Source organism: Bos javanicus, chromosome 1 (genome assembly GCF_032452875.1).
Source record: "Bos javanicus breed banteng chromosome 1, ARS-OSU_banteng_1.0, whole genome shotgun sequence".
Lineage (NCBI taxonomy): Eukaryota > Metazoa > Chordata > Mammalia > Artiodactyla > Bovidae > Bos > Bos javanicus.
The window spans coordinates 98,613,505-98,629,683 of record NC_083868.1 but is presented as its reverse complement, the minus strand read 5'-3'; the positions used below and the strand labels follow the sequence as shown (position 1 = coordinate 98,629,683).

Below are 16,179 nucleotides of genomic sequence, written 5' to 3'. Positions count from 1 at the left end.
TAATTATCCTCTAATTAAAAAAATAAAAAAGATTTTAAAAGCAATGTTTTAGATAAAAACTGAAGTTTTAAGTTTTTTGCCTTCTATATCCATGCTATGTAATCCAAAAGACAAAGGAAGTTTTAATGTAAGAAAGGGAAAAAAATATCAGCTAGAATTTTATGAGTAGCACTGCTTGTGACATTTTGCAGGAAAAAGAATGTTTTGTGTCCAAATGACCTTCATTTAGATATTTTATGGTGACCCCTAATGATGGTTAATTGATTGCATTTTCTTTCCTTTCTCTTGTCTGCCTTTTCTTACATTGGTTCCCTTTCCAAGGTTAATTGAGACACTGATCTTTTATATATTGGCTGTTCACGTAGTTATGGAGCAAAGGGATTTTTGTAAGCTCAGCACTGACAGGCCACCCAACTTAACAGCTCAACAAAGCGGGTAGAATTGAAGGCCTATAGCCAAAAACCCTGACCACACAATTTCCAGATGTCTAGCTAGCAGTGGGCGATGAGTCTGTTCTACCCCTTAGCCAAATATATTACAAATGATTATCTCAAAACTTAGAATAAATAGATTACCCTTTGCTGAAAGGTTTCAGTTTGATCTATTCTGATTAATTTTTATTCTCCCTAGGGCAAATAAAGGAAGATACATTACAGATTGTAGAATTCTAGAATGACAGTGCCGAAGGAGACTTAAAGATCATAATTTAGAAAACTGTCTATCTGATAGGACATTCCAGGGTAATGCTAAGTCACTTCAGTCGTGTCCGACGCTGTGCAACCCCGTAGACGGCAGCCCACCAGGCTCCCCTGTCCCTGGGATTCTCCAGGCAGGAACGCTGGAGTGGGTTGCCATTTCCTTCTCCAAAGCATGAAGTGAAAAGTGAAAGTGAAGTCACTCAGTCGTGTCCGACTCTTTGCAACCCCTCGGATTGCAGCCCACCAGGCTCCTCCGCCCATGGGATTTTCCAGGCAAGAGTACTGCAGTGGGGTCCCATTGCCTTCTCCATCCAGGGTAATAGTGTCACCAATTATAGTAAAAACTCATCCCCATCAATGTAGCATCAAAAAGTTCAAGCAAATGCCCTGAAATATTCTGTAATTTAATACATAATGTTTAAGATGCTTGTCTGTGCTGTCTCTGAATTGCCTTTAACCACTTGTCTTCCCAGTCCTGTGAATTCTTTTCCTTGGGAGCATTCTTTCATCCAAAGCTCTTAGGACACACACATAGGGGCCTAAGACTGCCTCCTTTTTGTAGCTGTTAAATGTTCACTCAATGGAATATTTTAGCTCTGCTTCTCAAGCTGTTTTTTTTCTTTTTTTAAATTGTTGTTCTTCAGGTTCTCTGTTTATTCAGCCAGATTGCTGTTTAAACGGGAAAAATAGCAGAGAGCTCTTTCCCTGTGCTTATAAATGAATTTGGAGATTATTTACATGCTTTTCAAATAAATACTAGGCATAGGAGAAGCATGTCAGAAACATTAACCCAAATGCAAGCCTCATTCGTGTTATCGTTTATTCAGTGTCTGTACTCCGTAGCCTGAGAAATAGAAAATAATTAGTAAAATGGTTTTAATTTAGAAGTGGGGCTTATCAGCATCTCTATAGGTGAATTAAATTCATATCTCTTAAATAACAAAAATGTCTTTTCTCCCCTTTAGACCTTGATGAGTGTGACAGTGGAGAAGCCTGCTGTGCCCAGTTCTGCATCAACTATTCAGGAGGCTATGAATGCAGTTGTCAGGAAGGCTTTCAGATCAGTTCTGATGGTTGTGGATGTGATGGTAAATTCCTGAGCTCTAACATGAAATCCCTGCTGTGACGGGGCAATCAACGGAGGAGGAATATCTGAGGCAGAGAGTTAGGGTGAGAAAGAGAAGGTTTTCACCTTAAAGAAACTTGGATCTCTCTGTGGTCCAGCCACTTACTATTGTATGAACGTGGGTGACACTCAGTGCGCTGAGCCTCAAATCCTCATCAGTAAAGTGAAGACAATTATGGGATTACTGGATAAATTAAGAAATGTAATCAATGTAAAGGGCCTGCTACTGTGATTGACATCAAGAAATCACTCAACTAAAAGTAGCTATTAGTATTATTATTATATTCATTGGTCCATAATCCCTTGTACCTAACTTAATACACATAGGCAAGTGAGAGATTCCAGCAAGCCATAGCATAATGCTACAGGAGTCACTTAAGGTAATCATGACAGGAAACCGAGTTGATTATTGAAAGTTATTTTAATTAGACAGCAGCAGCAAAAGGATTGCCATTTCTTGAGCCATAGTATCAGATTCCTTTATATATCTGATGTTAATCTAGCTAATGCAAGCTTCAAGATGAGTCATTCTATAATTTTCTAACTGATTTGTTGCTTACCCTTTAGAGGATTTCTAGCTGACATATATTTTTATAATATCGTGAAAGTGAAATTGTTAGTCACTCAGTCCTACCTGACTCTTTGCAACCCCATGTATGTAGCACACCAGGCTCCTCTGTCCATGGAATTTTCCAGGCAGGAATACTGGAGTAGGTTGCCACTCCCTTCTCCAGGGAATCTTCGTGACCCTGGCACTGAACCCAAGTCTCCAGCATTGCAGGCAAATTTTTTACTGTCTGAACCACCAGGGAGGCCCCTATCATAGAGGAGTTTTAGCTTAGTAAATTCACATTTTTGTGAAGGGCTCATATAAGTCATTGCTAAAAATTACTTTACCAAGTTTACCCTAAATATATAATCTTTAAATTTTTATTTGTGGTCATTATTACCATTATTTTGAACCATATTTTTCTTGAAATCAAAGATGAGAATATTGTTATCTATTTCAATAACATTCAAATTACATAAGAAGACTTTAATGCCTCAGAGGAAATAGTGTTCCTTGGATTAAAGAAGCAAATTCTTAAATTCTGTTAAGGATGCTAGGTGTGTTTCTTCACTTAGATGCCAAACTCCCCAGCCTTGCAGTGTCGATAACAACAAAGAACATACAACTATGGTATCTATATATTCTAAATACAGTAGAACATATTACTACTTACACCTCCCATCCAATTAACAGGGCCAAAAAAAAATTGAATTTCATGTACCATCTGCTATTAAACAGAGTGAGCCAAGAGATGATTATATGGCGAGAATATACATACTTGGGTACACACATCCAAATGGAAAAGGTATCCACAATCTGAGGCCAGCCTAGAAACTCAGTTTTGTAAATGACCTTTTAGAATCATGAACACACTGACCAAAGCCTGGGCTCGGATGTGAATTTAACACCAGTAAGTGGTATGAGATCAAAACCTAGGATTCTTCCATCTCTGAAATTCTCCACAAATCATGTACAAAATTATGCATTGAATAAATGCTTTGCCATAGATGTTGAATAATTCAAGAGTGAATGAACATTCTGCTAAATGATACACAGCCTGAGACTATGTACGTTTTAAATTCTTCATCAAAATCTTATGAACGAGATCTCAGAAAGACATTGTCTATGCATATAGATAAATGATGGTAAACTTGGAAATGAGTAAAAGGAAAATAATTGGCAGGATATTCTTGAGGAAGAATTTGGGGTCGGGGAGATCCCCTGGAGTAGGAAATGGCAACCCACTCCAGTATTCTTGCCTGGGAAATCCCACAGACAGAGGAGCCTGGAGGGCTACAGCTCATGAGGTCACAAAGAGTCAGACACATCTGAGCACACAGCACACACAGACACACACACTTTCTGTATAGCAATACATTATTATTAGTTAATAAAGGTGACAAATATGCCCATGAGTTCATAATGTCTATTTTATCTCAACACTGAAGAGCAGATATTGTTTCAATTTTCCTAGATATGGATGAGTGTCTGGATGTCAGTATCATCTGTGACCAACTGTGTATCAATTCTGTTGGAACCTATGAGTGTTCTTGTGAGGAAGGCTACAGAATTGGAAGTGATGGGAAAACTTGCATCTGTAAGTCTCTGTGAAGAATCCTATCAAATCTCTTCGAAATGACTTCAGCCCTTGTCTTGTTCTTCAGGAGTGCAGAGACCATATATTCTTTAACTCAACCTGTCCTCCCCTTTCTCGCTTCACAGACTAAGATCTTTTCTTTTCCCCTTTTGTTCTCCCCGTGGCAGTTTCCACTCTGTGCTTGCTGTGTCTCACCTTCATTTACAATAGACTGTTTGAAATGGTCTTCTCAAAGACTTTTACCTTTCAGCTGCCCCCTGCCTTGGCTATCTAGTTCAAACTCTTCTCATTTCTCTCATCAACCCTCGCTCAGTTTTTCCTTCTTTTAACCAGCATGTGGAATCCAGGCATTTCTCTGTGTGGTCTTAGCTTTAGATGATGAACTAGAGGAAGAAGAAGAATTAGACATTGTCAAGTTTCTGGCTCTCCTATTCAAGAGCCCACCTCATCTGCTTCATTATGTGGCCACCTCTCTGCCTCTCTCCCATGAAGATGAAGACCATAAGGAACAGGGACACGATATTCCAGGAGAACTGACTGATTTGCACAATGTTGGTGGGTAAATGAACATGTTTCATTATAATCACCTCTTCCCTCTATTTTTAGATAATTCACAGAATTTCTTTTATAGACAATTTTGTTATCAATATTTAATGCCAAATAAAAGCGTTTTAACGTGATATTGACAAGAGACATGGGACCAAAATTACTTCTTCACAGCTCCCTATCAAATTCATCATCTGTTATCCATCTTCCTTTTGCCAATAAAGGGTTGCTATGTATGTATGCATTGACAAGGGGGTGCAGGGTGATGGAAATTTGATACAGTGAAATGGAGTTGAAAATATATTTGAATTAGCATCGTGGAGACAAGGATTGGGGTCTTTTAGTTCTAACAGTTTAAACTCAACTAGAAGTCATTTTTGTATAGTTAAAATTTACTTTAAATAGCCTGAAAATCTAGATCCTTTTTAAATTTTAAAATGCAGAGAACCAATGGTTCAATATGCTCAAATGGACCAAGAAAAAATATCTTTACAAATGTGCACAGTTTTTCTTATATATCCACTCAACAGAACTCAAGCATCAAATCACTTCTGATCAAAATAAATTAGCATAACTTCTTTCAAAAGTAACAGTTTGCAGCCAGTCTGCTGCTGCTTTTTCTTTTCTTTGTAAGACAGAGCTGCTCTTTTTGTTCTTCCTGTATTCCTCGTATTTTAAGAGCATCAAACTTAATGATTGCCTCAGAATGCTATCAGTAAAATGAAGATTTGTTTATATGTGATGGTCAAACATAACATCAGTAATTGCATCTACATAAAGATAGAAATTCTTTAATGTTTCTTAATCAAGCTTCTGATACTTTGGCTACTCAAAGTCACAACTGAAATAGTTCAAGGCTATCCGGGCAGTTAGGACTTGAAGGGCCAAGGTCTAGAGGGAAGAGACATTCAGACAAGTAAGATGGACAGTCTGTGCTACATTTCTCCTTGAGCCATCTGCTAATGGATGGGCAGTGCTGACAGAGAAGCCGGGAAATCTATAGATAGCTGCTGAGAGGGTGAGGAGCTTAGCACAGTTACCAGCAGTTTTGTGGTGTTAGGAGGTAGACTGAAATTCAGAATCTGCCAAGGTGGAGAAGCCTCGCTAAACATGACAGGCTTTCAACTGGGACATCTGAAAGACCCCATCATGAAATGGGCAAAACTTAAAAAGTAGTGAACCCACACATGGCTGAGTTTCATAAACATTATATTGAATGAAAAGAAGCTTGATACCAAAGAGTACATACTTTACGATTCTATTCATATAAAGTTCAAAAATAACGGTAAATATTCCATGGCAGTATAAATCAGAATGGTGCTTAATTTGTAAGGCTAATGATTAAGAGTCATCAAATCACCTTTGATTTTTTGTGATGCTGGTAATAATCTTTATCTTCATCTGGGGGCTTTTACATGAGGTTGTTGACAATGTGGGGAAAAATTCTGAAGGGTACATTTGAGTTTTGTGCATTTCTTTACCTGTATATTAAATCTCAGTAAAAAGGCTTACTTGGGGGAAAAAAAAGTATAAAAAAGCCTAGAAGAAACACACACACACAAACTAAAGTGCTGGGAACATTATTTCTGTGTTCAGAAATCAATGGTAATTTCTTTTCTTTTCTTTTTTTACTTTCTTAAAGATCCTAAATATTTTTTAGGGATTACATTCCAAGCTCTTTTTTAAAAGGTATCTCTTTGCCATTATCTTCTTCTGGACTCTAGAAAACGTGCTCAAGGAGCATGTTTATTTGTTGGGGGAAGTAAAGGGTTTCATCTTCATTTTCAGTGATGTAGGTAGTACATGTAGGGTTCACTAAAACTGTATCGCATTCCAGTTTGTTTAGATAACACCTTCGGACACGAATGCAGTTTGAGCTGTGAGGACTGCATGAATGGAGGCCGATGCCAGGAAGGAAAGAGTGGGTGTTCTTGTCCCGATGGCTGGGGAGGCATTCTTTGTAATGAAAGTAAGTAATACTTTGGAGCATGGGTGGGGGGTGATGAATTCTCCTTTTACTGCTGGTGAACTACTGGTGATGAGTTCTTTCCATGTGTTCTCCCCAAAATGTTTTAACAAGATTAACGGTTGATAGGGATGGGAAACCAATTTACTTGTTGTGCACAAAGAATGTCTGTGAAGCACTGAGGTTTCAAACTGAACATGTGATTAAAATGGGAAATTTTGTGTTCCCTGGGAAACTTGATGTGCTGTCTCTTGTTTATCCATTGAACATGAAAGTTAATAAAGGATCCTAATATCCTCGGCCTATAAAAATCCCTCCATTTAAATAAATCATTAGGCACTGGCAAGCTACTCCCTGTGAAGAAAAAAAAGTAAAATGATTTGTGTTATGAAGTACAATTAATGGAACTGCTTAACTGTTGCCTTTTTTTGTTTGTGTTTTCTTATCTTTTTCTTTAAAACTTATGTAAGTAGAGGCAATGACAATTTTAAGATTTTTATATAAGCCTCTCATGAGAAAATGTCAATGATTTGTACAATAATACCTCCAATAAATGTTTTACTTTATATTTTAAATGAAGGTATATTTGCAGGTACTAAAACTGCCAAGTAATAAAACTCAAATATATTGACTACCTTTATTTCCTTTTTCTTTTTAAATTTCTCTTATAAATTTTTTAATAAAAGAGTTTTGTTTGTGAATGGCTTGGAAGATGGTGTGAACAGATTTTTCTTTTGAAGCCCCTGAATATGGGAAGAAAGAGCACAAATATTGTTTCTATTATGAAATATAAAAGAAGCAAAACCTGGATTATAACATACTGAAGTGGTTTCAGTTAGACTGCTGAGGACTTTCCTCAAGCATCACTCTGATCTTGTCTCCCTGCTGCCCAAACAGCTTCAGAAGTGTCCCATTTCCTGATACATAAAGCTTACGCTTCTAATCTAGTCACTGACAACCATCTATTATCAGGCCCTCATAAATCCTTCTCTCTTTTTATCCACAGCTCTGACCAGCTTATTATTTCCAGCAAACTAAACTACTCACTACTTAATTCTTCTTTTCAGCTTTGTGCCTTTTGCTAAACTGCCATCTTTGTCTATTGCCATTTATGGCATGAAGCTTTATCTGATGGCCCTAGTCTAACAGCCATTTATATTTCCAGTGGATTTAAAGCTTCTCTCTCTCCTTCTCTTTGTCTGTCTGTCTGTCTGTCTCCATCAGATTCAAGTTAGCTATGCTCCTGTTCTATTTCCCTTGCTAGTCTGGGAGCTTATTTACGTGTTTCCAAATTGGAGGCTACAGTGCATGAATGAGTGAAGCTTTGTATTGAGACATCCAGCTATGTTGATAGGCCACTTGATATAGTCAACTATATAAAATGGATCAAATTAATTTTGGGCTTCCCAGGTGGCTCAGGGGTGAAGAATCTGCCTGCCACTTTAGGAGACACGGATTTGATCCCTGAGTTGGGAAGATCCCCTGGAGAAAGGAATGGCAGCCCACTCCAATATTCTTGCCTGGGAAATCCCATGGACAGAGACTGGCAGGCTACATACAGTTTATAAGATTGAAAAGAGTTGGATACCACTGAGGGACTAAGCACAAACACAAATAAATCTTGTTGCATGACTATTAGGAAGTAAATGTTTATATCCTTTATTGTAAATTTTGTTGGTAAATATGTGTCTTCCACACCCTTGATCCATAACATGTTAGCATGAGAAATAAAAGTAGAAATCTATTGCAAATCCATGAGAATAAAATATGTCTGACACAAAATTAATATACAAATGTTGAAAATGAACTTCCTGATAAAAGGAAAATAACACAACCCCTTCTTTGGCTTTGGAAAAACTTAAGATTCTTTAAGTGTTCACATGGTCCTATAAAGGGCAGTCTGGCCCTGAAAGCAGAAATTTATATCTTCTCTGCATTTCGTCTCTGTCTCTTTCAATTTTTTTTCCTATAAAAATTAAAACAGAGCAATCCAAACTGGAAGAAAAAAGTATGATCACTAAATCTTTTTAACAAAAAGGGAGAGTGAGGATATTTTCTTAAAAATCCCTATAAACTGTAAAAATGGAAATGACCAATCATTCATCACTAGTATTTCTAAGAGTACCAGCTCTTCTTATGCAGCAAGAAACATAAAAAAAAATTTCTTAAGGGATCTGGAAAGTTAGTTTTCCCATTGGTTAGATCTTATAACCCAGTATATTTATTGGTCTATAATGAAAACATCTACTTGGATATTTTAGGAATTTCAGCAAGTAGTTACAAAGGAAACAGCTAAAAAATTACTACATATTAATTTTAACAGCACACTTTAGGACTCCATTTCTTTTAAAGAGATTTCATATTGACTATCTCCTTTGTTATTAAAGAGGGGTCTTTCCAGTAGAAAGAGAAGACTAAAGTATTTTCATATGACAAATGAATGGGCTATGTATTATATGGGAGGGAAGATTCATATCTTTTTCCAAATCATCCAGCTATGGTTTGGGACATGTTTGGTTTCAAATTTTCTTCTCTAGATAAATGCTCTGTTTGATGTTAATGAAGTATTTAGCAAATCCATGATCCCCTGGATTAGGAAAGGGCAACCCACTCCAGTATTCTTGCCTGGAGAATCCCAGGGACAGAGGAGCCTAGTGGGCTGCCATCTATGGGGTCGCACAGAGTTGGACACGACTGAAGCGACTTAGCAGCATATATATATTATATATTTAAAATGTGTAGTCTATAGTTGCTATAAAAATTCAAAGAGTTACTACATGTAAATTAGTAATGCAGGTCTCAACCATGTTTGTTGCCAGTTTACTTCTTTATTGCTCCCTTTTTTCCCTTTCCTATTCCTTTCCTTGTCATAGTAACCACAGGCTTGAAAGCAAAGAAAAAAGTGAATTAGAAATCATGTTTCCATATTAGCATCTAGAATGGTGTAGAGGGGGTAGATAGAAGAGGTAATAAAAATGTAGTTTTTAGTATTTAGCCAATGATGATAAAATGTCAATTTAAATGGCTACTGAAATGATCTCAACAGCTGTATTTACTCAAGCTTAAAATCATAGACATTTTCCACACTGTATTTATTTTTAATGGAATACTAAGCACTTCCCCCCAAAACAGCAAACCAAAGAAAACAATTGCTTGTCTTTGTCAGTCTTTGACAGTGCAGAATACCTTGGAATCCTCAAGATAGCTACATTCATTTCTGGTTAAAAACACATGGCTCTTTGTTCCTACATTTTCTTCCTATTTTTCAAAGTGGAAGGTGCAGTTTGTTTCTCACTAGGGTTAGTGACATCTGTACAACAAAAATGTTTATGTAGTTCCAAAAATGTGAGGGTAAAAGTTTAAGGAGCAAGGTAAATTTTGCATGTAAACCTTGTTAGCAGTTCTTTAGTCAGCATCATTTTAACTACCTGTACCAGTAATTCCCCCAGGAATGATGAACAGGCCAGAGACTCTTCCTGGGTCTGCAAGTTACAGAGACTTTAATTACTGAGAATCAATTCTAATAGGCAATCGTTTTTCTCTCTCTATTTGTGTCACAATGATGTGTTACACTGCATGTTCACCTTCACTGTTTTCTTCATAGCTCGTTCCCCAGAGACCAGTGTGAGACAGTATGATGACATCTGTGACTGTCAGAATGGAAGCACCTGTGACCCTCTGACTGGGCGATGCAAGTGCCCCCCAGGGGTTCATGGGAAAACCTGTGGAGACGGTAGGAATGTCTGGTCTTGTGAGACAACTCTAAGTTCTTGAGGTTTCTAATAAGAAATAGAATAAAAGCTGAGTCTGTATTTTTCAAGGTGGGCTTTTCTGAAGATATAAAGGGTTGTGTATGTATATATACATACATACATACACACAAGCACACAATTGCTTTGACTGATAAATGTGTAAGAGAACAAAATAAGTGGTACTTAAATCTCCAGCTGTGATCCAGGCAGGATGAATCCCGATACAGATAAAACCTTTCTCATCCACTGAGCAAAATGTTGAGTTTGTGTGTACAGGTTTGCACACAGGGGCTTGGGTGAATTGATTTGCTCTGCATACTAAAAGAAAGAAGAAAATGAAGCTCTTTGGACAAATCAGGGAGGATGTGAGATAAAAACCAGAAAAGGAAAGGAGAGGAGAGAGAGAGGAGAAATGATGCATGAAAAACTTACGAAATACCCATCCAATGAGTGCTGTGTGTGGATTTTTCATAGAAACCAATCAAGAGACCACATTTTCTACATGGGCTGATAAAACACAAAAAAAGAAACTGCTTGTACAATCCCAGGAGCTGAAGGCAGAGAGTCATGAAGATGTAAGTCTTCAGGGATTGCCAGAAATCATGGAGAGTTTATTAGATTCTCACAGATTGTAGAACTGGGGAGAGAGAAAACCCAAGTTTAGTTTGCTCTCTGAGAGGTGCAGGAAGGCTCATGCTCACACCCTAGTTATTCATCCCCCAATTTTTATTCATTTATTCAAAATATATGTATTAAGTGTTGCAAGACACTGTGCCAGGCTTTATGATGTGTTGAGAAAACAAAAATGAAACAGACCCCGGTCTTTCGTCATGGAACTCACAGTCTTGTTCAAAGCAGACACAGGTTACACACGTTGGTAGGTACTTCAAGTTAAATCTTAATGTGTGCTTGGGGGTTGAACCATGAGGGCCATGCAGACTGTGTGAGCCAGGGAATGACTTGTAGAGAAGTGACCCTTAAGCAGAAGTGTGCATAATGAGGAAACATGAAGCAAGGCAAGAGAGAAGGAAGAGCACAGCAGATTCAGGGGGCCATGTGTGACCTGACTCTGAAGTGAGAAAGAATGAGGTGATTTAGGGGTGCCTGAGAGGGATCTGCTGATAGAGCCAAAGTCAGGGAGATACTAGCGCAACATAAGGTCAGCCAGCACAGGGGCTCATTTCTTGTTACACTTGGAGTTTTTAACCTGACAGCAATGACAAGTCATTGCAGAATTTGGGGCAAATGATGTAAAATCATAGGGGTAGTTTTTTAAAAATCTCTAGTCTCTTGATTAATCAGATTAGAAACATTTTACCTTTTGCAGTCTCCTTATCTTACATAACAATAGCTCTAGTGAGGTTTGCATGTGGGCAAATATTCACTTTGTTTGTCTTTCTACCCTCCAGGATGTCCAAAAGGATTCTTTGGGAAGAATTGCAAAAGGAAATGTAACTGTGCCAACAATGGCCATTGCCACAGTGTATATGGAGCCTGTTTGTGTGAGCCAGGGCGCTATGGGAGGTTTTGTCATTTGAGTAAGTCTAAGGCACTAAATTTTCTCTGTGTGTGAAGCCAGAAAGCTCAGAAAATTACTGAAAATATTTAGTGTCAACTTAAAGAAACATCCAACATCAGAGTTTTGAGCTTAAGTTTTAATCAAGGTCTTGCTGAAGACTAGAGCCCAGGAGACAGCCACTCAGTTAGTTCTGAGGAAACTGCTCCAAGGAGGTAAGGGAGAAGCCAATTTATTTATATATATTTGTATCCTTCCTTGAGCTTGCCAGGTGGCTCGGTGGGTAAAGAATCTACCATCAATGCAGGAGATGCAGGAGACACGAGTTCCATCCCCGAGTTGGGAAGGTCCCCTGGAGGAGGGCATGGCAATCCACTCCAGTGTTCTTGCCTGGAGAATCCCATGGACAAAGGAACCTGGTGGACTACAGTCCATTGGGTCACAAAGAATCTGACATGACAAGCGCTGAGTGAACATGCACACACTACCTGCCCATACTCATCATCTAATTTTAGGGTTGACTTAATTGGCACCACACCTGTTGTGTGATATTTTACATTATTATTCATTTATGTAAAGTAAAATGCCTTATATATTATTAAAGAGGAAGTACAATAATATGAAATACCCTGACATTTTTAGTGTTATCACCAAGTTATATAAATCCATCTCTCTGTAAATATTTTAAGGTAATTAAAAAAAAATAAGACTCTACTAAAAAATGTATGTTGTTGCTCAGTTGCTAAGTCATGTCTGACTGTATATATACATATACATATATATATATATATAAAAGACATTTTGATAAAAGAATCTGGCTCTTTGAAATTCTTCCTGAGATATGCATCTACCCATCTAAGGGCGTGTTTATCCAAAGCACAGAGTGCCTCATCCTGTTTTTCATCCTGAATTTCTCAGAGTTTACTGTTCATAAGCAACTTCAATGGGTTAGGACTTACCACTTGTGGAACAAAATGGTGAGCAGCACATCTCTTCTTTTTTTACATTAGACAAAGGAAGAAAGTAAAAAGCATAGCGTATTTTATACAATCATATTATATACATATCACAATTTTTGTTTTAGTCTTTATTTAGCCTCCTTACATTATAGAATCTATATTTTGATGAGTGAAAAAAAATATTCTAAAGTCTTTTTCCTAGTTAATGTTTACCTTAATATTGAGAGGGAGATGTTAATAGTTCATTTAAATGGACATTCCACATTTTATGAAAATTAAACATCAAAAGTCCAATACACTGAGTTCTAGTGCAAAAAAAAAAAAAATCCCTAAAATGTCTAAATCATGCTATTCATTTTGCATTTGTGACCAGCAATCACATACTGTCAAAGATGGAAGAAAACACCATCACCAATACGTGTTTCAGCTCATCAGTAGCTTCTAAGCTATCTCCTACTGGGACAGCTCTGGGTGCCCACCTTCACATCCCACCTTGACACTGTGCAAGTCCCCGTGAACCTGAAACAGTCTGCACCTCACCCTTCCACCTATTCCATAGTCCCACCTTTGAAAATCCTTCCTGAGTGAACCTCAGTAATACTGTGACCTATTTAAAATATCAGAGACCTTTTAGAGTCTTACATTGTATTTTTAGTTGAATGTCCATGGACCTTATCTATTCTAGAAAAGGCATGCCCCTTAAAAACAGAATAAGCAGTGAATTCTCCAATAAGGGAGCCAGTGAAGGCTTCATAGAAAAACAAGCCTGGGTCTGAAGCTCCAATACTTTGGCCACCCAATGGGAAGAGCCGACTCATTGGAAAAGACCATGATGCTGGGAAAGATTGAGAGCAGGAGGAGAAGAGGGCAGCAGAGGATGAGATGGTTAAATAGCATCACTGACTCAATGGATATGAATTTGAGCAAACTCCGGGAGATAGTGGAGGACAGAGGAGCCTGGTATGCTACAGTCCATGAGGTCACAAGAGTCGGGCATGATAGCAGTGAACAGCAACAACATGAGAAAAGGTATGGACGAGGAACAGAGAACAGGAGAGAAGACATGGGTAAATGAGAACAATGCAGGTGCTGACGATGTATCACAAAGCACTGGATTCCTCCTAGAACAAACCTAGAAAAAAGATAGCATCATTTCTGTTATTGTTCCAAGGTTAGAGGATACATCACATTTTAAAGTAATAATTCTTACATTTTTCATAAGCTAATATCAGATATTTTGGTGAAAAACATTCAAATCATAACTCATCTGCTCAAAAATTTAAAAAGCAGATGGTGGTGGTGGCAATGGTGGTTAGCAATTGGAATGTGATCCTCTTTAGAAAAAAACATACACATTCCAGGTCTTCAGGACTCATTGCTCAGACTTGAGGCTTCATTTATTAATGCCATTTGCTTGGCCCTAAGAGGCTTGAATTTGCAACCCTATATTAGTTTTCTAGTCCTGTTACAGTGAAGTACCACAAATTAAGTGGTTTAAACAACAAAAATTAATTGCCTCATAGTTCTGGAGGCTGGAAGTCTGGGATCAAGGCGCTGGCAGGCCACATTCCTCTGCAGGCACCAGGGGAGGAACAGCACCAGGCTGCTCTCCCCTAGCTTCCTGTACTTCCCTGACTTGTGACAGAAGAACTCCAGTATTCGCATGGCATTTTCGCCTCTTGTCCAAATTTCTCCTATTTATAAGGACAGTAGTCATATAAGGCTGTAAGTCCAGCCCACATCAGTATGACCTCATCTTAAAGAATTATGTCAGCAGCAGCACAATTTCAAATATGACCTCACCTTAACTAATTACATCAGCAAAGACATAATTTCCAAATGAGGTCACATTCTGAGGTACTAGAGGGAAGTACTTAAACGTGTATTTTTGGAGGACATGTTTCAATGCATGGCAAACCCTGAGAAAATGCTAGATTACCAACAAAAGATTTCTTCTTCCACTTTTTCCATTTTTTCCCTCCCTAGTGCTATGTTCTTAATATACTCAATTGTCACAGTTAAGTATTCCATGGTATAACTTGTCCACTGAACCCCTGTTCTATAAGCTAAACCAGAAAGAGTAGGGCCTGGAAACTAATCTAGGAAAATTAGTGCTGGAGAGTGAGCAAGAAGCCCACATCAAGGAAGACAATAGCTCTGAAAGCTGCTGGGGGTTGGTGGGTCTAGGAAAAAAACTCAACACAGAAGACGCAGGAAGGATGAGGAGGTATCGTCCAAAGAGGACACTATGAACAGTGCAAAGGGGCCCTGTTGATAATTTTGTTCTGCGTTAAGGGGTAACTCTGTCTGTCCCTGGTAACTGAGGCAAAGACCACCCTCCATGGTGGATTATAACCACCACTTCAGATTACCTCTGCTAATAATAGCACACATTAGCAGATGCTCATAATTCCCATCTATCAGAAAGTCAAGTGGTTTATTTTGTCCTCACCAAGCAGTTTTCCACAGCAAAGCCTATGCATGTATATAATACAATTTGAGCCTGGAGGGCACTTGAAAGATCTTTTATTTCAGTCCTTTAGACTCCTGTAATGTGGGAGAAAAAAAATTGTCAGTTATATTTTGGAAAGGAAATTGAAGCACTAAAACTCCTCAAAAAGATAACGAAGATAACAGTGTGTTTTCCTGAATGCAAAGGTGGGACTTTCTCAATTTAGAATTCCTGTGCTGACTAGCATCCCTAAAACTCAACAGCATGGGGAAAATGATGAAGGAAAGGCAAGCACCATTTGCCAAAGATGTGGCCAAGATAATGGTGCTGTCAGAATGAAGGTTTTGGGTCATCTACATGATGTAGAATTATTGCAGATTACCATATAATGAAAGGGAATGAAAACAATGGCGAGCCTTCCCATCAATGCTTGTCTATCATTGCCAAACTTCGACACGATGGATATGGGGCCTGGCAGGCATTAGCAGCCTTTGGAGAATATAAACTACAGGCACCGATGGAGTACATTGAGAAGCAATTTCTCTCCCAGAAGCACCAAAGCCTTTTAAGTAGTTCAGGCTTCACTGTTCACATCCAGTTGCCAAAAAGCAAATGAATTGCTTGATTTGAAAGACATTTGTTTCCCTATTTTTTTGGCAGCCAGGATGATCCCCTTGTTTTTCCCATAATCAGGCCCCACAGAACTACATGCCTGTGCACTCACAATGTAAAAGAAACAAAGCATGGTTTTCAGGTGACCGCTTTGCCTCAATCTGCTTGCAGACTGTCCCAAGGGGGCCTACGGAGCTGGCTGCTCTTCAGAATGTCAGTGTGTGGAGGAGAACACCCTGGAATGCAGTGCCAGAAATGGCAGTTGCACCTGCAAATCTGGTTACCAAGGCAACAGATGCCAGAGAGGTACAATCTGATGATAAATTTTCTTTCTTCTCTAATAACAATGCTCAGCTTTGGTTTAGCACCAGCTGATCATTAATTAGTTACTCCACCCCACACAGG

At 38.4% G+C, this 16,179-nt stretch overlaps 1 protein-coding gene across 1 annotated transcript in view; it reads left to right on the top strand.

Annotated features, from left to right (window-relative positions):
* LOC133252773 (EGF-like and EMI domain-containing protein 1) overlaps positions 1-16,179 on the top strand; it is a gene marked incomplete at its 5' end in the record, with an annotated part of 608,340 nt that overhangs the window by 493,943 nt on the left and 98,218 nt on the right. Inside the window, 7 exons of the mRNA XM_061425692.1 lie at positions 1,664-1,786; positions 3,849-3,971; positions 4,341-4,526; positions 6,355-6,486; positions 10,088-10,216; positions 11,645-11,773; positions 15,946-16,080. Of these exons, the coding sequence (XP_061281676.1) occupies positions 1,664-1,786; positions 3,849-3,971; positions 4,341-4,526; positions 6,355-6,486; positions 10,088-10,216; positions 11,645-11,773; positions 15,946-16,080 (957 nt within the window). The remainder of the gene's footprint in view (positions 1-1,663; positions 1,787-3,848; positions 3,972-4,340; positions 4,527-6,354; positions 6,487-10,087; positions 10,217-11,644; positions 11,774-15,945; positions 16,081-16,179) is intronic.